General features: G+C 37.9%; 1 protein-coding gene across 3 annotated transcripts in view; it reads right to left on the bottom strand.

Moving 5' to 3' along the window:
• Positions 1–208: 208 nt before the first annotated feature.
• The window catches only part of LOC124723042, a 318,102-nt gene continuing 297,188 nt past the window's right edge, over positions 209–21,122 (bottom strand). For 2 of the 3 annotated variants that reach the window (XM_047248221.1, XM_047248219.1), the window contains exon 4: positions 209–654. In XM_047248221.1, coding sequence (XP_047104177.1) covers positions 452–654 — 203 coding nt within the window. In that variant the 3' untranslated portion in view covers positions 209–451. Of the gene's footprint in view, positions 655–3,261; positions 3,601–21,122 lie in introns of those variants that run through there. The other variant, XM_047248220.1, reaches the window with a different exon arrangement.

The following is a 21,122-nucleotide window of genomic DNA, read 5'->3' as shown; positions in this document are numbered from 1 at the left end:
CGAGCTACTGAGTGTCTCTCCTGCAGAGTCTTCCACTGGAGTTTATCTATCATCTCCGTAACGCTCATTTCTTTCTCCCATTCCTGTCAATTGTTCCCTGTCTTGATAAAATAAAATAATTTCTTGTGTGATATGTTTCATACAACACTTTACTTATTTGGATTAATGTATTTTCATATATCTTCTCATAAAGGATTCACATGTAATATGACCTTGTAAATACATGTTTATTCAATTATGGTATGATATACATTTTAAGATCGCTAACTCTCCATAATCAGTTGTATGAATATAAATAACAAAGTATTCAAATGCACATTCATAGATAAATAACATGAAAATTAATGGCAAAATTACTGTGACTAATCAGTTATTAATACTGCTGCTGCTGGAATTTTTTTAAATGAATGACTCCCTGAGGTTTTGTCAGTCATGATAACTATAAAACACTTCACATGAGCACAGTTAAGCATAGGGTGATTATCACAGAGCCACAGAAAAGAACAGGTAAGAAAGCCAGTTGTATTCTTGTTCCAGTGTTACATAATCTCGAACTGCATTTGTATTTTTCTTCATTATTTACTCTTTTCATCTCTTTGCTGTAAATATAATTTCCATTCGTGTAACAATTTCTGTAGAACATTTCCAGATCACCTAGAACATATGACAAAATATTATATGATGATAACTAAAAATAGAAATAGCCACAAAAAAATCCAAACTTAAAATAATAAGTGATATACAAGATGTGGCCATAAAATAATGGGACTATTGCTGTAAAATGTTTCAAAAATATACATATTTAGTTATTTTCTCCCTCAATATAGACCTTGTTTGTATCCCTATAATGCTCCATGTGAATTTTCCATTGTTATAACAGTTCTGGAAGTCTTCCTCTGTGAGCTCTTCGATGACCCACGCTCTTTTTTATTTCACCGCTTCAGTGGACTGCAATCTTGTTCCTTTTAATGTAGATTTGACTTTGGGGAGTAGATAAAAGTCACATGGTGCTAAGTCAGGTGGGTTAAGTGAGTGGTTCAACACTGGGAACCTGTACTTTCCAAGAAACCTTTTAACAGATAGCGCAGTATGAGCCGGTGCATTGTCTTGACACAGAACCAATGACTTTTTCTTCCACAATTCGGGTCTTTTTTTATTATTTTCTCACAAAATTGGGCAAGAATCTCAGGGTAGTAATGCTGATTGATAGTTTGACCTTCAGGAACCCAGTGAAGATACACGGATCCACAAATATTGAAAAAAACAATCATCATCACTTTGAATCTTGGTTCACCCATTTGAGATTTTTTCGATCTCAGTGATGTTGGACCCTTCCAATGAATGGGTTGGCACTCAGTTTCTGGATCATAAGTGAAAAACCAAGATTTGTCACACTCTTTCCAAGAAATTAGGATTATTTTCAATGGTATTTAAAGTGTCAGTACAAACATTTCCACGAACTTCTTTTTGTTCGATCATGAGACTTTTCTACAGCAGTTTCACACACATATTTCTCATGTTAAATTGTTCACATAAAATTTGCATTATGCATTTTTTGTCAATTCCTACAGTTTCAGCAATCGATCAAATACTCAACCAATGGTAAGATTGAATCACATTACCTACTTTTTCGATATTTTCATCTGTTTTGATGTTGAAGGGTGTCCCAATCATGAGTCATCTTCAGCACCTTCTTGGGCAGCGTGGAAATGCTTGAACCACTCAGAAACTTTTGTACATGATAAACAGACTTTGACATGCACTTCTTTTAGTAGAAAATAGGTTTCAGTGGCAGTTATTCCACATATTATGTGAAACTTCATGACAATTCACTGCTCTATTATTACAGTTACCATTTTTCTGAAAAACAAAATAACAGCTCTTACACAAACAAAAGACACAGACACACTTATTTGTCTACAGACACCAGAGCAGCTGCATTCAACTGAGAAGGCTTCACACTTCACAACTATTGTTCATCCATCTTTCGCACATATGTATTTACTCTGTCACAGTATCAGTCCCCTTATTTTATGGCAACACCTCATATGTCATCTTTAAAATATGAGAGCAGTTTTTCAATTAGTAGAGATAAATTGAAGTTTAGCACTCTGGCTTACACTTATGTTATGTCGTAATTCACACTTTATCAAACTAGTAAAACTGATGAGAAAAGTGGCTGACAGGGAATGGAATGTTTTATTCATCCATTCATATAATTTTTGTGAAAACAACAGAAAAAAAAATTGAATATTGTGATGCCTGATGGGATATGTATTTTTTGACTGATATCATAATGAAAATAACTGCAAAATATTGTGAAGTTTTATTTTATTCACGTATTTGTTTGTTTATCTACCAGATTCCACATAACCATGTGAGCTGAAGGTATGTGTTCAAGGAATGAGTCACAACATAGTTTATAATATGATGATTAGAAAATTTATAAACAAAAGAATTAGAAAATTACTAAAACATGAAAACATGTATATATCAAACAAATAATTAATATGCTGCAGACAAAATTTCTCAAGTATGGTGACCAAGTGAGGTGACACTGTGGTTAGCACACAGGATATGGTTCAAATACGCATGTGGTCATCCAGATTCAGATTTTCTGTGATTTCCCAAAATCATCCCAGGCAAAAGACAAGATGGTTCATTTGAAATGGTATGGACAATTTCCTTCCCCATTGTTGAAATGATCTGGGCTTGTGCTCCATCTCCAATGACCTCATTATCAACAGGACATTAAATCTTAATACTCCTTCCATTCTTAAGTATTGTGAGAAACCCCTGCACAGAGCAGGAGGAGTGTGCCACAAGGAAATATTTCAACTTAGGTTTGAATACTTGGTGTTTATCACTCTTTTTTTCATTTCTCTGCTGCAATATTACTGAAAATGAAACCTGCTGGATTGCTTACTTCTTTCTGTACAGTGCTTAAGGAAGTGTTATCAAACTGCATATAGTTTTTCCATCTAGTATTCACTAAATGAATATTGTAGTTTCTTTTGAATGACTCAATACTGTCAACAACAATTTCCATGATAAAATACACATATGGAGCTGGTGCAGTTATGATTCCGAGACACCTAAACACTGGTTTACACAAAACTCATGAACTGACGTGACAGATCAGTCTGAGTGCCCTTTTCTGTGTTAATAACATTTTTGGTGAGTGCTAAGAGTCAACCAAAAATATAACACTATATGAAATAATAGAGTGAAAGTAATCAAAGTAAACACACCTTCATGTTTCAGTATCAGAAAAAGTGGAGATCGTTCTTATGTGAAGATAGCAGCATTCAGTTTTTGCACGAGATCTTGAATATGATTTTCCTAAGAAGATCTTTCATCTACCCTCATTCCTATAAATCTAAAATGATCAACTGTACTGACTGACTGATTGACTGACTACCTTGAGGCAATGAAATTTTTCTTTTACAAGAGTTCTACGTCAGAAATTGTATGCATTGTATTTTTTTGCAATAAAGTATTAACTGTTCTCTGAAGGCCATATGCTGATGTTAGAAACTACCCTATTAGCTACAGCATTTACATTACACTCCATGCCTTTCACAATAACACTTGTTTCACCTGTAAAGAAAAAAAAATTAATGCCATGTGCAAAAAGAAAAATGTTTCAGTCGTCTGTCACATTTAGTGGCAGATCATTGATATACATTCCAAAAAAAGCAATGGACTGAGAGCAGAACCCAGCAGATCCCTCCCCTCACCTGCCACCCCTCTCCCCACTTTACATGACTCCAGTCAGATTCAAACTTTTTCCTTTTCTGTTTCCTACTTCTCATATATGAAGTGAACCATTGTTAAGCTTTTCACCTAATCTCATAATTTTCCAATTTATCCAAAAGCATTACATGGTCCACACAATCAAGTGGTTTTGTTAAACCAAGGAAAATACCTACTTTCCCCAACCTATCATTTAGATATGCTGGTGCCTCACTCCCAAAAGAGTAAACAGCATTTTCTGTGGATATTCCTTTTATGAAGTCAAACTGCAAGCCTTGACAGCAAATTATATGTACTTAGGTGTGCCACTACTCTCCTACACGTTGCTTTCTCAAAAAAGTTCGAAAATACTGGTAGTAAAGAATTTGCTAACTAATTGTCTGCATTATCTCTCTTGCCTCTTTAATGAAGTGTTTTCCTCAAGAGTGTTTCAATCTGTAAGGAAATTGACCAGACCTGAAAGTAACACCGTGCAGGTGACTGAGTACAGAATTAATACTTAGTGCATTACTTTCCATAACCCTACTTGAAATTTTGTCACACTCTTCTTTACTGTTAGTCTTTACTGTATAATGACGTAATATCTAATTCACTTTCATCTTTGCTTGTTTCCTGTAGCTGCATGTGATGTTGTTGTCTCAGAACACCAGCTTTCAGGAGTTCCGCCTATTTACCTGTACGAATAAAATTTTTACTCAGCTTGCCAACTATCGAAGAAGTGAATGAATTTTCACTCCACAGTGGAGTGTGCACTGATATGAAACTTCCTGACAGATTAAAACTGTGTGCTGGGTTGAGACACAAACTCATGACCTTTGCCCTTCATTGGCAAGCGGTCTAGCAATTGAGCTATCCAAGCATTACTCACAGCTTTACTTCCACGAGTTCCTCCTCTCCTATCTTCCGAATTTTCACTGAAGTTTTCCCATGAAACACGTGGAGCTAGGACATAGTGAAGACATGGCTTAGCCAAAGCCTGGGGGCTGTTTCTAGAATAAACTGTGTACCAGACAGAGACTTGAACTCTGGACCTTTACCTTTTGTGGGCAGGTGCCTTTTGAAGGTACGTGATGCGGAACTTGCGGAAATAAAGCTGTGAGTCATGCTTGGATACCTCAGTTGGTACAATACTTGTCCACAAAAGGCAAAGATCCCTAGTTTGAGTCTCAATCCCCCCAGGCTGTGGCTAAGTCATGTCTCTACTATATCCTTTCTTCCAGGTGTGCTAGTCCCACAAGTTTCGCAGAGCTTCTGTGAAGTTTGGAAGGTAGGAGATAAGGAACTGGCAGAAGTAAAATTGTGAGGATTGGTTGTGAGTTGTGGTTGGGTAGCTCAGTCAATAGAGCACTTTCCCACAAAAGGTAAAGGTCCCGAGTTCGAGTTGAAACACAGTTTTAATCTGCCATGAAGTTTCATGGAAAAAGTGATAATTAAATATTTTGCACAACTTATGTTGACCAGTAACTGTTTCATTGAATAACAAGAGAGGTGTAATGTGTTGAGCATCTACATTCTGTGATGGTACGTCTTTCACAACTGACCTTGTGGCGTCGCAACTAGTGCGCGATTGCCCATTTGTCTATTAAAAGCTTTACTTCGTAAATGTGGGCTGCTATGTAAGCCGGTAGAGTATTATACGGTCAGTAACGGATGAGTTGTGTCCTGCAGACTGACATCATGACCATCTGTTGCAGCTGCGCTTGTGAAAGCAGTGGAGTAGCGCTGGCAGGCCACTTACATTATACGAAACTAAAAATATTAATAACTAATAAAGGAATAACATGAGGAATGTCACATTTGATGTACAACTTTCTGTTGTGAAAACAAACAATATGTCAAAGTCTGAGATCAAAAATAGTTGTATTTTGGAAGTTAGTAAAATTCAAAAAACGTAATTTTCTGAAAGTCGAGAATTTAAATAAATACAGTGATGTAATAGTTCACCTTCGGCGACTGTACGATGATCTGATAATACTTTCAGTGTTTATATATAAATTCGGAAAGTTTTTAGTTTCAGAAAACCTCTGTAACTTTTCTATAATAATAATTTCAAGAATTCTAAGTAAATATGTGTATTGTGTGTTAGGGTGCATGTGAATGAGAATGCGTGCATGAGAGTATGTGGGACGTTCGGCATTATTAAAAATCATTCATGTAATTCTCTACAGGAACTGGCAAGTGTTCCAACTCTGTAACGTGGGAACGAATCCACTAGTGGTTCCCCTACTAGTGAATGTTGGATGTCCAAGTATGTATGCTTATGTATATGACAGCCAGAACATTCGCAACTACATAATAAATTTCCAGATGTAGAGTAAAGCTTATAGTTCATTTTGTTTTGTTTATTTAATTAGAGAGTTTTGTGTTACTTAATTTAATGACGTCAATGAGCCTAGAGAAGTGGTTGGTTCTTGCTAGATTTTGACGCGAGCCGCACTCTAGAAGTGAGTTCTCATTGGTCGTAAATGCTGACAGCCAATGAGAAGCGAGAGGGTTGGCCGCCTAGTGAGGAGATATAGTTTTGAGTGTGGAAGAGTGATAGGGGAATCACAACCTAGCTTTGATTGGAGGTGGTTATGCTGGATGTGACTTTTCGCATTATGTGTAAGATGAAGTCTTGGAATGACTTCCGCGTTATGGTCCAGCGTTGATGGTATCTGGTGGTGACCACGAACTGTTTATGAAAACTTTAGAGTGTTGTGATAATTCGTTCCGACAAAAATCACAAGTGAACTTTGAATTATATAGCGTGGCAGTACTGAGTATATTCTTACTGAGTATTTTATGGCGATCATAAACTTTTACTAAAGACAACCACTGAATATCGTGTGCAGAAGTAATTGGCCGATCATTGACTGTGTTACAAGTAATTGGTTTCGGAATTTGGGAAGGTAAAAGTTCTAGCTGTTTTAGGCATGGTGATAACTGTGAGCAGAAACTTTAGTAATTTTCGTAAATGTGGGCTGATGATCTTGCTTAATGGCAATAAAGATCTATTGAATGTTTAAATTTGAACTTCATGTTTAAAGTACGAGTGACATCCCCTTTCTGAATCATTTCTTTAAAGTACATAGACAATTTTCAGCAAATTTTTACTTATAGCGGCCTCCGGCGTGTAGCTATGAGGTTACAGTTTCCTCAACACTGCTTTTCTATGATCTCGTAAGTAGCTGCAGTCAGGAGTTTATGTGCGAAGATCTACCGCTGTAAAGAGGAAGGTGAACAAAAATTATAAAAGAAATTGCATTGCAGCAGCAACGTATAATCCGTCGCAATTGGTGCATCGCACGCACTCACGTAAAAATCCGTCACAACCTTATAGTCTTAAGTTTGTTCTGAAAGCTCTCTGTTCTCTTGGTGTTATAAATTGACTTATCCTGTCTGATGATGTTCCTCAGCATTTTACAGTATTGTCTGTAGTGACATTCTGTTACAGTCTTTGTCCTTGATATTATGATACGAGGGGGGACCCAAAAGTAACCAGAATCATAATTCTGTACATCGTGTACTTGTAGTAGCAGGTTGCACCGCTGAGTCATTCTGCCATGCGGCGTCACCCAACAGTGAGAAGTGTGGTTTCTCTGGCAGTTCTTTGAGTGTGCGTACAGTGCAGACGTGACACGAGGAAATGGCTAGTTCTTATGAACAACGTGCGGCAGTGAAGTTTTGTTTCTTGTTCGGCAAGAATGCAGCGGAAACTGTTGTGATGATTCAGACAGCCTACAAAGACCAAGCTCTTAGTAAAACGTGATTGTACGAATTGTTTTCTCAGTTTAAAAAGGGAGAAATAGTGGTTGTAGACCAGCCCAGTTCCACCCGACTTTCAACTCCTTGAAGCGAAGACAACATCGACAAAATCCGTGATCTCATCAGTGAAGATCGACACAGGACAATCGACCAACTTGAGAACTTATCCGGGTTGTCCTGGAGCTCAATTCAGCACATCTTGACCATCGATTTGGGGATGCGAAGAGTGGCAGCGAAATTCGTGCCAAAGCTTCTTACCAGAGAACAAAGAGATCATCGCGTTCAAGCCTGTCTTGAAATGAAGGACACGTTCGAAGATGCTCCACATTTTTTCAACAAAATCATTACAGGTGATGAGTCGTGGTGCTATGGGTACGATCCAGAAAGTAAACAACAGTTATCACAATGGAAGTCACCTGACATCAAATGGATTGTAGACTCTGAATATGTCCCCGAAAACCAGACAGTAAACCAACAATTCTATTTGGAGGTTATGAAATGGCTTCGCAGAAGTTTGTCGCGAAAACGTCCGGCTTCGTGGGATTCTGGCGTGTTGTTCTTGCATCATGACAATGCACCCGCGCACACTGCTCTCAGCGTTCGCCAGTTTTTGGCCTCAACGAAGATGACTACCTTGACCCATGTGCCCTATTCACCAGATTTAGCACCCTCGGACTTCTTCCCATTCCCGAGGATGAAAAGAGACTTGAGTGGGAAGCATTTTGTGGATGTGGAAGACGTAAAACGCAATGTCATGAAAGTGCTAGCAGGTACCAAAGAGGACGAACTTAAAAGGTGTTTCGAACACTGGAATGAATATTTGGACAAGTTTATTAATGCTAATGGAGAGTACTTCGAAGGAGATTAAGGTTGTATTTGAAAACAATAAAGTATGTGCTTTCTAGAAAGAAATTCCTGTTATTTTTGGGTCCCCCCTCGTACAGCTCCCAGCTGCTGTTTGTTCTTAAATGATACTCTAATTCCATCAGTGATACAAATCAGTACTTCATATCTGTCTGCAATTTTTTTATGGAAGGAGCTATCACAGAATGTGACCAAGGTTTGAAGAGATGTGCTATAGAGACCATTCAAGTTCTCTGCATTGTAGGCTTATTGCCAAGTTTGTCCTCCAACATTGGCTTAAATGTCTGCACTGCAATTGTGCTCAATAACATACTGTAACAGTGCAACTAGTTACTTTATTTTGTATTTGTATGACAGAAAGTCATTAACTATATTTCCATTTTTTATGTTATTTGGATAAAAGTGATCCAATGTGTCATTTAGATTTTAATATCATGATCTAAACATTAAAATGTGTTGTATTGTGTAATTTAGCTTTTCCACTTGTTAATGACTTTGTGATTTGGAATTATATTGGTCCCAACACAGTAGATACACCTATTTATTTATTTTATTTATTGATTTATCCATACATAGACAATATGAATTGTATGGATGTTGTCAATAAACAAATTTACACAATAAATGCACATAAGTACATGAATGGATACAAGCACAGATACAAAAATAGATACATACACTATTTGCTTTAATATGTTACATGCTTGTACAAAGTATTTCAAAATTGTACTGAACATATTGTAAAATGCCTCTTAATCATAGCAGTTAATCATTAACTGAATTATCAGCATAATTTATATATTATTTCCTTGAAATTATAAAACACTTTTCTAAACAATAATTTTAAGGGTATTTCTGAAGGTTTGTGTTCCACTTTTATCCTTAATCTCTTGTGGAAATTTGTTGTATAGCTTAATTCCATAGTATAGCACACTATTTTAGGTTTTTGTTTAGTTTTTCCTACTGAAATGTAAGTTGTGGCAGGATCTGGTTCTATGTTCATTTACAGTAATGTTCTTTGGCTATTGCTAAATATGTACTTCCTTATGTGGATCACTGTTTGTAAAATGTATTCACATGGAACAGTCCTTGTAACTGGTACAGCCTTATTTTGGTAGCTTAAAGATTGTTTGTATATTCTGTCCATTTGTTCCTCAGGAGGTCATTCCATAACTAGTTATAGAATGAACATATGTGAAATATGTTGTTCTAGTGCACATACAATGAATTTATTGTTCTAAGCAAGGGTGACTGTACCCCATGGGCAAGAGCCCCCCTCCCTCCCCCTAGCTCTCAAGGAGAGGAAAAAATATAGTACTGTCACATGATTTTCTTTCATGAAAATGATTTAAAACTTGGTATAATGCAGGTGTTTAACAGGGTTGGAACCAGAACTTTTTGATGGATACCTAGAGGTCACCATTTGTCTTCCAAAATATTAAAAACACTCCATAATCCCAGATCTAGCCCCCCTCCCCACCCTAAAATCTATCATTTGGGTGCCCTTGATTCTAAGTGCACAGCATGCTGAAACTGTTCACTTTCTGAGGGCAGAAACATTCTGAATCCACTTTAGTTGTGAGTAAACATGTATCCCCACAAATTTTGTTCTCGAAGCTCATTCCATGAACTCTTCATTCACATTTACAGAGAAACTGTTGGCTTTATTGATTAGATGAAAATTAATAATGTTGGTTTGTTTCTACATGCAGGGTTTATTTGTTGTTTTCTATCCACCTGTTTATATGCATGGGCATTTCTTCAGCTTTTTTTGTTTAGTGCACTTGGTGATTCATAACTTATTAGAATGCTACTGCCATCAGCAAATAGTTCTGTTTCACTGTGTTTTCCACTCTGGGGAAAATCATTGATGTGTATCAAGATGAGTACTGGGCCTAGAACACTTCCTAGCAGGACTCTAACATTAATGTGTTTGGGGTTAGAAAAGCATATTGTGGTATGACGGTTTTATTGAGAGATCTCCATCCATTGCACTCTGTTTTTCAGGTACAAATGACACCTCTTATTTCCCACACCCCTAATTCCTGGTGCACCCTTGGCACAATTGTGTGGTCTACTGTATCACAAGCTTTGGTAACGTCAAGAAAGATGCCATTTATGTGATTTCCTTTGTCCAGTGATTCCAGAACAACATTTGTAGATCACATTTGTCCCATGCTTTTACCAGATCTGTGATCAAACTTTGTTAAGTATCCTATGAGCCTGTTTTTCATTATGGTTTCTATTACTTTTGAAAATGATAAGAGTAAAAAGATGGGCCTATAATTTCTATATTTTCTGGGACACCTTTCATATATAGAGGCAGGGCTTTTGCATGCCTTAGTGTTTATGGGAAGCAATCTGTGGCGAAGGGTTCATTTATAATGTGCACTGAAGGGTCTTTGATACTATCTATACAGTTCATCTGCAAGCACATAAGCACATCATCTATACCTGATGAGGTTTTATTTTTATTTTTTTTATGTTATGCCCAACATTGCTTAGTTCTTCCACAGTGGTGAGTCACAACATCATTGTGTTTGATACATAGTTCATTGCTTGTAAAGGCTTTATTTTGTCAAACTCTGTTGTATCTTGGCAACTACATTGCTGAACTGTGAATTTGCAAAGTCTGCTAGTTTTTTGGGATCATGCATTGAGGTACAAGTGTGCTGAAGTTGTATGTTTCCTTGTATTACGTTTCCTTTTTCTTTTCTTTTCTTTTCTTCTATTTGTCTCTTGTTTGGTGACATGGCAGGCTGCTTTGAGTTTGTTTTCTGCCTTTTCTATAAATTTATCATATGGGTTTGTCTGCCAGGGACTGGGTCTTTGTGTTGTCCTCATCATTTCATCATCATCATTCATGACAGTGGTTAGATTGGAATGTCTAAAAGAAGAAAATTGGTCTGAAGTAGTAGTAGTAGTAGTAGTAGTAGTAGTAGTAGTAGCAGTAATAGCAGTTGTTGTTGTTGCTTTGAAATGCAGGATCTACATCTACATCTACATCTACATGAATACTCTGCAAATCACATTTAAATGCCTGGCAGAGGGTTCATCGAACCACCTTCACAATTCTCTATTATCCTAATCTCGTATAGAGCGCAGAAAGAAGGAACACCTATATCTTTCCGTACGAGCTCTGATTTCCCTTATTTTATCGAGGTCATCATTCCTCCCTATGTAGGCTGGTGTCAACAAAATATTTTCACATTCGGAGGAGAAAGTTGGTGATTGGAATTTCGTGAGAAGATTCCGTCGCAATGAAAAACGCCTTTCTTTTAATGATGTCCAGCCCAATTCCTGTATCATTTCTGTGACACACTCTCCCATATTTCGCGATAATACAAAATGTGCTGCTCATCTCTGAACTTTTTCAATGTACTCCGTCTGTCCTATCTGGTAAGGATTCCACACTACGCAGCTGTATTCTAAAAGTGGACAGACAGGCTTAGTGTAGGCAGTCTCCTTAGTAGATCTGTTACATTTTCTAAGTGTCCTGCCAATAAAACACAATATTTTCTATGTGTTCCTTCTTATTTAAGTTGCTCATAATTGTAATTCCTAGGTATTTAGTTGAATTTATGGCCTTCACTTTTGACTGATTTATCATGTAACTGAAGTTTAACGAATTCCTTTTAGCACTCATGTGGATGACCTGACACTTTTTGTTATTTAGGGTCAACTGCCAATTTCCGCACCATTCAGATATTTTTCTAAATTGTTTTGCAATTTGTTTTGATCTTCTGATGACTTTATTAGTCGATAAATGACAGCATCATCTGCAAACAACTTAAGACGGCTGCTCAGGTTGTCTCCCAAATCATTTATATGATAAGGAACAGCAAAGGGTCCGTAATACTACCTTGGGGAACACCAGAAATCAATTCTGTGTTACTCGATGACTTTCCATCAATTACTATGAACCGTGACCTCTCTGACAGGAAATCACAAATCCTGTCACATAACTGAGATGATATTCCATAAGAACGCAATTTCACTACAAGCCACTTGTGTGGTACAGTGTAAAAAGCCGTCCAGAAATCCAGAATCGATCTGAAATCCACTGTTGATAGCACTCAACACTTCATGCAAATAAAGAGCTAGTTGTGTTTCACAAGAAAAATGTTTTCTAAACCCATGTTGACTGTGTGTCAATAGACCGTTTTCTTCGAGGTAGTTCATAATGTTTGAACACAATATATGATCTCAAAATCCTGCTGCATATCAACATTAATGATACGGGCCTGTAATTAAGTGGATTACTCCTGTGCAACTTTCCAGTCTTTGGGTATGGGCCTTTCGTCGAGCAAATGGTTGTATATGATTGTTAAGTATGCAGCTAATGCATCAGTATACTCTGAAAGGAACCTAATTGGTATACAGTCTGGACCAGAAGACTTGCTATTATTAAGTGATTTAAGTAGCTTTGCTGCTCCGATGATATTTACTTTTACGTTACTCATGTTGGCAGCTGTTCTTGATTCGTATTCTGGAATATTTACTTCCTCTTCTTTTGCAAAGGCATTTCGGAGGGTTCTGTTTAGAAACTCTGCTTTGGCAGCACTATCTTAGTGCTTAGTATCTTCATTGCTATCACACAGAGAAGGCATTGATGGTTTCTTGCTGCTAACATACTTCACATATGACCAGAATCTCTTTGGATTTTCTGCCACATTTTGAGACAAAGGTTTGTTGTGGAAACTGTTAGAAGCATCTTGCATTGAAGTCTGTGCTAAATTTTGAGCTTCTGTAAGAGATTGCCTATCTTGAGGATTTTGTGTCTGTTTAAATTTGGCATGATTGTTTTGTTGTTTCTGCAACAGTGTTCTGACCCGTTTTGTGTACCAAGGAGGATCAGCTCCATTGTTTGTTAATTTATTTGGTATAAATATCTCAATTTCTGCTGATACTATTTCTTTGAATTCAAGCCACATCTTGTCTACACTTATATTATTAATTTGGAATTGTCTCTCAGAAAGGTGTCAAATGAATTTTTATATGCTTTTTTTAATAGTCATATTTTTCGTTTATTTTGAGAGGATTTGGGGTTACAATATTCAGTCTCGCTAGAACAACACTGTGTTCACTAATCCCTGTATCTGTTTTGACACTCATTATTAACTCAGGATTTTTTGTTGCTAAGAGGTCAAGTATGTTTTCACAACCCTTGAGCTCATGAACAAACTGCTCGAAATAATTTTCAAAGAATGCATTTCGCACAATTTCGGATGATGTTTTATGCGTACATCCAGAATTAAACATGAATGTTAACCAACAGATTGAGGGTAAATTAAAGTCACCACCAACTATAACCGTATGAGTCAGGTACGTGTTTGAAATCAAACTCAAGGTTACTTTGAATCTTTCAGCAACTGTATCATCTGAATTGGGGTGTAAAAGCATCCAATTATTATTTTATTCCAGTTCCCAATAATAACCTCTGCCCATACTAACTCACAGGACCTACCTACTTCAATTTCGTGACAAGATAAACTACTTCTAACTGCAACAAACACACCACTGCCAACCGTGTTTAGTCTATGCTTTCGGCATACCATTAGGTTCTTCAGAAAAATTTTGGCTGAGCTTATCTCTGGCTTTAGCCAGCTTTCTTTGCCTATAACAATTTGAGCATCAGTGCTTTCTATTAGTGCTTGGAGCTCTGGTACTTTTGCAACACAGCTATGACAATTTACAACTGTTTTACTGATGGTTCCTGTATAAACGTTCTTGCTGTGTTCGGCCTGCACTCTTTGTGACTGAAGCTCTTCTTGTGTTTTCCCAAGATCTTCTAACCTAAAAACTGCCCAGCCCATGCCACACAGCCCCTGCTATCCAAAAAAGCCACCTCCTGCGTATAGTGGCCACCTGATCTATTCAGCAGAACCCGAAACCCAACCACCCTTTGGCGCAAGTCGAGGAATCTGCAACCTACACAGTTGCAGAACCGTCTGAACCTCTGATTCAGAATCTCCACTTGGCTCTGTACCAGAGGTCCACAATCGGTCCTGTCGACTATGCTGCAAATGGTCAGCTCTGCTTTTATCTTGCAAGCAAGACTGGCAGCCTTTACACTTCTGATCCAAAGTGACATGCATCATTGGTACTGAAGTGAGCAACCACCTGCAGTTGGCTGCACCCTGTGCTTTTCATGGCATCTGAGAGGACCCGTTTCACATTTGGAATCACTCTACCCGGTATGCACACAGAGTGCACATTGGTTTTCTTTCCCTTCTTGGCCCCTAAGGGGTCCCACAACACGTCTAATGTTGGAGCTCCCAACTATCAATAATCCCACGCTCTGTGATTGTCTGGGTCTTGCAGGCTGAGAGTTTTCCCCTGAAACAGGACAGGCAACAGCATCTGGCTCAGTGACAGTGTCAGCCACAGACAGCACCTGGAACCTGTTTGTCAGACAAACTGGAAAGGCCTTACGTGCAACCGCCTGGGAAATCTTTCGCCACCTGCTATGCCCCAGGCGACCTCCCACTCGACCACAGGTGAGGATCAACCTCAGTGCAAGCAGTAACTGGGCTGTCCACTGGTGAGGACCGATAGGAGGACTCTGATGCGATGGACATCCATTGGATCCCTGTGGCTGGCCCACATCGGTGGTGCCCATCCACTGCAGCCTCAAGCTGTGTAACCGAAGTCATCACAGCCTGAAGCTGAGAGCGAAGTGTTACCAACTCAGCTCGATCCACACACAACAATCACAGTCTCTGTCCATACTAAAGATCATGGAAAGCTAAATGATGCAGATAAACAGACTATTGGCATGTGTTGCACAACTGTACTGTATACCCTGATGAAAACTCAGGAATTGTGTCTAGTAAATTAGATTAATATACAGAGATTCAAAACCCTAACTACCAAAGCACTCAGATGAAACTAAATAATTCGCCCCTGATTACGAACTTGTAATGTCACAAAATCAGTTTACATTACAGCGCAAACAAAAATGCGAGAACTGTGGCTATTAGATATTAAATTAACACACAGAAACTAGAGAAACTAAACTATTAAAGCACACAGATGATATTACAAAGTTCACTCCTGGTTAGGAACTCGTAAAAGTCACAATATCGGTTACTTCCCTGTTGCTGCTTGTGTCTCGGCCGGCTACTGCTGCCTGACTGTCCAGCTAGTGCAGCAAGGTAGAGGTTCCCTGCTGTTTTGGGGTGGCATTATGTGGGGCCTACGTACACCGCTGGTGGTCATGGAAGGAGCCGTAACGGCTGTACGATATGTGAATACCATCCTCTGATCAATAGTGCAAGCATATCAGCAGCATATTGGCGAGGCATTCGTCTTCATGGACACTCTGATCAATAGTGCAACCATATCAGCAGCATATTGATGAGGCATTCGTCTTCATGGACGACAATTCTCATCCCCATCATGCACATCTTGTGAATGACTTCCTTCAGGATAATGACATCACTCAACTAGAGTGGCCAGTATGTTCTCCAGACATGAACCCTATCGAACATGCCTGGGATAGATTGAAGAGGGGTGTTTATGGACAACATGACCCACCAACCACTCTGAGGAATCTATGCCGAATTGCCGTTGAGGAGTGGGACAATCTGCAACAACAGTGCCTTGATGAACATGTGGATAGTATGCCACAATGAATACAGGCATGGATCAATGCAAGAGGATGTGCTAAGAGGTACCATTGTGTACAGAAATCTGGAACACCACCTCTGAAGGTCTCGCTGTATGGTGGTACAACATTAAATGTGTGATATTCATGAGTAATAAAAAGGGTGGAAATGATGTTATGTTCATCTCTAATCCAATTTTCTGTACAGGTTCTGGAACACTCGGAACAGAGGTGATGCAAACTTTTTTTGATGTCTGTGTATACAATATGTAGTAGATGTAGGTAGTATAAGTTCTGTTAGCAGAACTACCATAGACTATAAAAATACAATGCACTGGTTTCTATTGTTATTATTATTATTATTATTCTTTATTGTACATGAGTCACAAAGCACCAAAGTTGGGTCTTCTGGCTGTTTGATTTCTCTTAATGTTGTCTATAAAATCTATTAGTCACAGAATGTACTGCTTACTATTTGTCCATTTGCTCTGCTACATTAGAGAATTCTTTTCCCTTACCAAGCGAGGTGGTGCAGTGGTTAGCACACTGGACTCACATTCGGGAGGACAACGGTTCAATCCCACGCCCAGCCATCCTGATTTAGGTTTTCTGTGATTTCCCTAAATCACTCAAGGCAAATTCCATGATGGTTCCTTTTAAAGGGCATGGCTGACTTCCTTCCCCATCCTTCCCTAATCCAATGAGACCTATGACCTCGCTATCTGGTCTCCTCGCCCAAAACAACCCAACCTAAATCTTTTCCCTTTTTCAAAATTACAGTGAAAATCTTTAGTCCTGAGTCTTTGTAAGTTTCTTTGCAATGCTTATATTAATTTGATGCCAGAGTATAGAGATCTGTTTTATAAACATATCCTGTACTTGAGAAAACACACTGGTTATTTGTGTCATGGATATGAATGTTGTCTCCAGTTTTGTGGGATCCTGTAATGCTGTCACAGTGGTCTTGAATATGATAAGGGAAAAGTCAAAGTGTTAGTTCCTTAAAACAGTTCACACATGATTAGTTTTCCTGTTTTCAATATAATCTGAACTGCATTATAATGTGAATATTTTTTAATTACTGTGATGGTATATTATGCCCATACTGTATAACCACATTGTGTAAATAGTTCAAACAGTCGATGATGATGCTTTTATTGTAAATGTCTACATACAGTGTCTTATTCTACATTACAATGCAAAGGAACATTGCATTATAATTCGGAATAATACAGGCACTGCAATATCGTACTTATCCATGAACACTTGGCAAGCGACTTTCACGTGAAATGTCTCTCCTGGACAGGAATATACTGTATGGATGTACAAGTACAGGTTGTAGACATGTGGTTGATGACATATGGAAGTTTGAGTCTGGCTGTGGGTCATGCTCAGGTAATATAATAGTAAGGCACCTGCTCGCAATAAGTGGTAAATCCGAGTTTGAGCCCGATCCGGAACAAATATTCATTGTCATCATTCCATTATTCAGCTGATGGTTGTCCATATTCACAATTTTGAATATATTTCACATAAATGTCTATATGTACATTTAGATGTACCTATGAACTTCACAAGCCACTTTGTGATGTGTTGTGGAGTGTACTTTGTGTACCATCATCTCTCATCTTCCCCCTTCCATTCAAAAATGGCGTGTGGGAAGAATTGTTGTTGATAAACCTCCATAGGAGCTCTAATTTCTCTGATTTTTCCACTGTGGTAATTTTGTCAGATGTAGGTGGGAGAAAGTGATATGTTATCCAACTCTTCTTAAAACTTACAGTCTCAGCATTTGAACAACAAACATCTCCATAATATTCACTGCTTCTCTTGTTATGTCTGCCAAAAGATTTAAATGAGCATTTCTATAGAGTTCCTGCACTTATGAAACGGATGCAAGACAAAACATGTCACTCTTTTCTTTATATCCTTTTACTAAACCAATCACGTAAGGGTCCCTGACTGACAAGCAGTGCTCAAGAATCAGTTGAACAAGTATTTTGTAATCCACATCTTTCACAATGAACTATATTTCCTTAAGATTCTCCCATTGAGTCTCAGCCTGGCCTCAACTTTTGCTACAATCAGTTAGATGTTATCATTTCACTTAGACCGCCCTTAGGTATTTTGCTGTTGCCAGTCATTTTTCACCTATAGCATAATAAAAAGGTAATGGATCTCTTTTCTTATTTATGTAATGCTCTCCCATGGATTAAACAGCCTGACACTATTCAAAATGCCCTTCTTTTATATACTTTCTATATCCTGTTAGTCCTATCTGTTATGGACCACACACACACTTGATGATGGGTCACAAGAGTGTTTTCTCTGTCAGTGGATGGAGATCCAAGAATTTGTTTCTTACTTACCAAGTAATCCTCAATACAGTCTAAAATTTTGTTTGCTATGCCATATTATCATATTTTTGTTAAGAAGCATTGTTTTTGGAAGTTAAGAAATATTGCATCTACCTGATCGTCTCACTCCATGGCTTTCAGGATGTCACATGAGGAAAGCAAAAACCTGGGTTTTGTATAACTGATATTTTCAGAATTGATTTTAATTGGCATGGAGGAGATCATTCTGTTTGAGATGCCTCATTACATTTGACCTCAGAATATTCTATTAGATAGATATGACCTGTGCTTTCGTCCAACTACTGGGCACTTTTTTTGTTTGAGAGATTATGGTTAAAATAGCAGCTAAATGGGCAGCAAATTTTTTATAGAATCTGATTGCTGTTCCATCTCATGGATGAACAGAGCAAGCTGATTTTCAAAAGATCACCATTTGTGAAATCCTCATTTTTTTCATAGAGGTGTGTTTCGTTCTCCAAAAATATCACCAACAAGGAGTGTGTCTATCTGGGATCTCAGTTTTCAAAGTATGTATATAAAAAAGTAAGAAACCATAAATGTTGCATGTCTGCAAAATTGGGAATTTTCCACCAGTGGTTTGTTTAAAAAAAAGTGTTCAATTGGTCAAATTTCAAAGTGGTCATAGTGACATGTGAATTTGTTTGCAAGTAGATATCACTGAGAGCAACACAAAACTACGTCATTTGATTCTAGGGTCAATAGTTTATTAAAGAAACAAAGAGTTGCTTCACCACTATAATTCAAATTACTGTAGGTAATTAGCTACACCTAAGTTATTTAAAGAAAACCATTTTTATTTGCCATCAACTGTATATATTATATTTATTCTAGACCAGGTTTTGTTATTTCAATCATCATCAACTGGAAGAAACATTGAATCAGTCGGTGGAGAAAAGAACTATGTCACTTTTTCTGGGTCAGTGGAATCGTCCGATTCCATCTGTCTTTTTGGTGTTGCAGTGTGACGCCATTATGGTTTATAAGCTGGTTGTGTTAGTAGAGGTCTTGTGTTTGATGGTGCCCTCTGGTGATGTGAGTGTATGTGTTGAGTGAAATGTGTTGTACTGGGTTCATTTGAGCCTTGGTGTCGGATGTGTGAAGTTGCTGGCAGTGTTTATAGTTCAGTTTTGTTTGTGTGTTTGGTGTTCTTGTTAGGTGTTATTGGTTTGCTGTTTGTGGTGCAGTAAGACCTTTAATTTATTTTGTGACTTCTGTTGTTAGGTATGGATGTGACAATGAAATATAAGTGCTATGCTGCAGTCGAAGATGGGGGAGGACATGTTGTCAGTTATTAAATTCCTCCAGTTATTTGGACTGATCACCGACATTGTGAAGTGGATTTAATGTGTTTTAATTTATGTATGGATGTTTGATTTTTGAGGTGACGTGGTTTGGTTTTAGTTTTGGTAGTTGTAGGTGTTGATTTTTTGGTAGCAATAGGTCAAGGAAGTCACCGATTTCAATTTTCATAGTTTTGGTTGTAGGTATTGGTGTTTTGGTATCGTCAGCTGTGGTTGACCTACACAGGTCACGGGAAATGTCCTATTCCAATTTCCGTAGTTTTAGTTGTAGGTGTTGGTGTTTTGGTAACGTCAGCTATGGTTGACCTACACAGGTCAAGGGAAATGTCTTATTCCAATTTCCGTAGTTTTAGTTGTAGGTGTTGGCGTTGGCGTTTTAGTATCGTCAGCTGTGGTTGACCTACACAGGTCAAGGGAAATGTCCTATTCCAATTTCCATAGTTTTGGTTGTAGGTGTTGGTGTTTTGCTACCGGCAGCTGTGGTTGACCTTTTGCTACCGGCAGCTGTGGTTGACCTTTAGGTCAAGAGAAGTGTCCGGTTCCTGTAGCTTTTTGTTGGTGTAGCGGAATGTTGTAATTTTTTTTCGTCATTTTTTGTGTTTTGGAATCGTGGTGTGTTTTTTTTTACTATTATATTTAGAATGTCTCCACACTAAAACCCACAATTTCCTGCGGTTGTCCCTTTAGTTTGATTGTATATTTGGAGGGAGAGGTTATTGTCTTATTTATATGTATGTTCGTGTTTATTGCCATGTGTATGTAGTGACATTACAGGCACAATATTGGAGACGCTTAAAATAGCCATTTCCGCTGTATTGATGACATCATGGGTCAAAGAAGATGGGTGAAATTGGACACTTCTATAATCCCCTTTTTCTTACTTTTCAGGAGAAACAAGAAACACTCTTATTGTCAAACTATTTGACAGACTGCACTGAAATTTTCGACATTTGTTGCACGCTAATTATTCATACTATGAGTGAAAATAATATTCATCTATTCTAAAAAGCATCTTCTGAAAAAAATTAAAAATTTATACCATAGTTCCTTTCTACAGTCAACAAGGCAATTGAGCACTTTTCATGAGTACAACATATTCAAAATTACACATTTCTGGTCAAAAATTCAAATTTATTGATTAACTAATTGAAAATTATCTTCAACTGAACATGAAAACAACTACTTCATAGAATTCAAAGTTCTGGATAGTTCATAATTTATCATAGTGAGTTATCACTTGTAGTCGGCCATTTCAATATCTCCCCATAAAAAATTCCAGCATCTTCTCCATAGATGTACTTAACTAGTTTCTGAAAATCTCCAGTTTCCTTTTTATTGATTCTAACCCTTTTTTTCCATCACATACCGTACCGATCGCAACCCATTTTAAAACGAAGTGAGTTTAGTTTTTTTCCAGATTAAAGGAGTGACTGACAGTTGTTAATGGAAGGGTAGGCAGTCACGACT

The sequence above is a fragment of the Schistocerca piceifrons genome, chromosome X (genome assembly GCF_021461385.2).
Source record: "Schistocerca piceifrons isolate TAMUIC-IGC-003096 chromosome X, iqSchPice1.1, whole genome shotgun sequence".
NCBI lineage: Eukaryota > Metazoa > Arthropoda > Insecta > Orthoptera > Acrididae > Schistocerca > Schistocerca piceifrons.
This window is presented reverse-complemented; position numbering and strand designations above follow the sequence as displayed.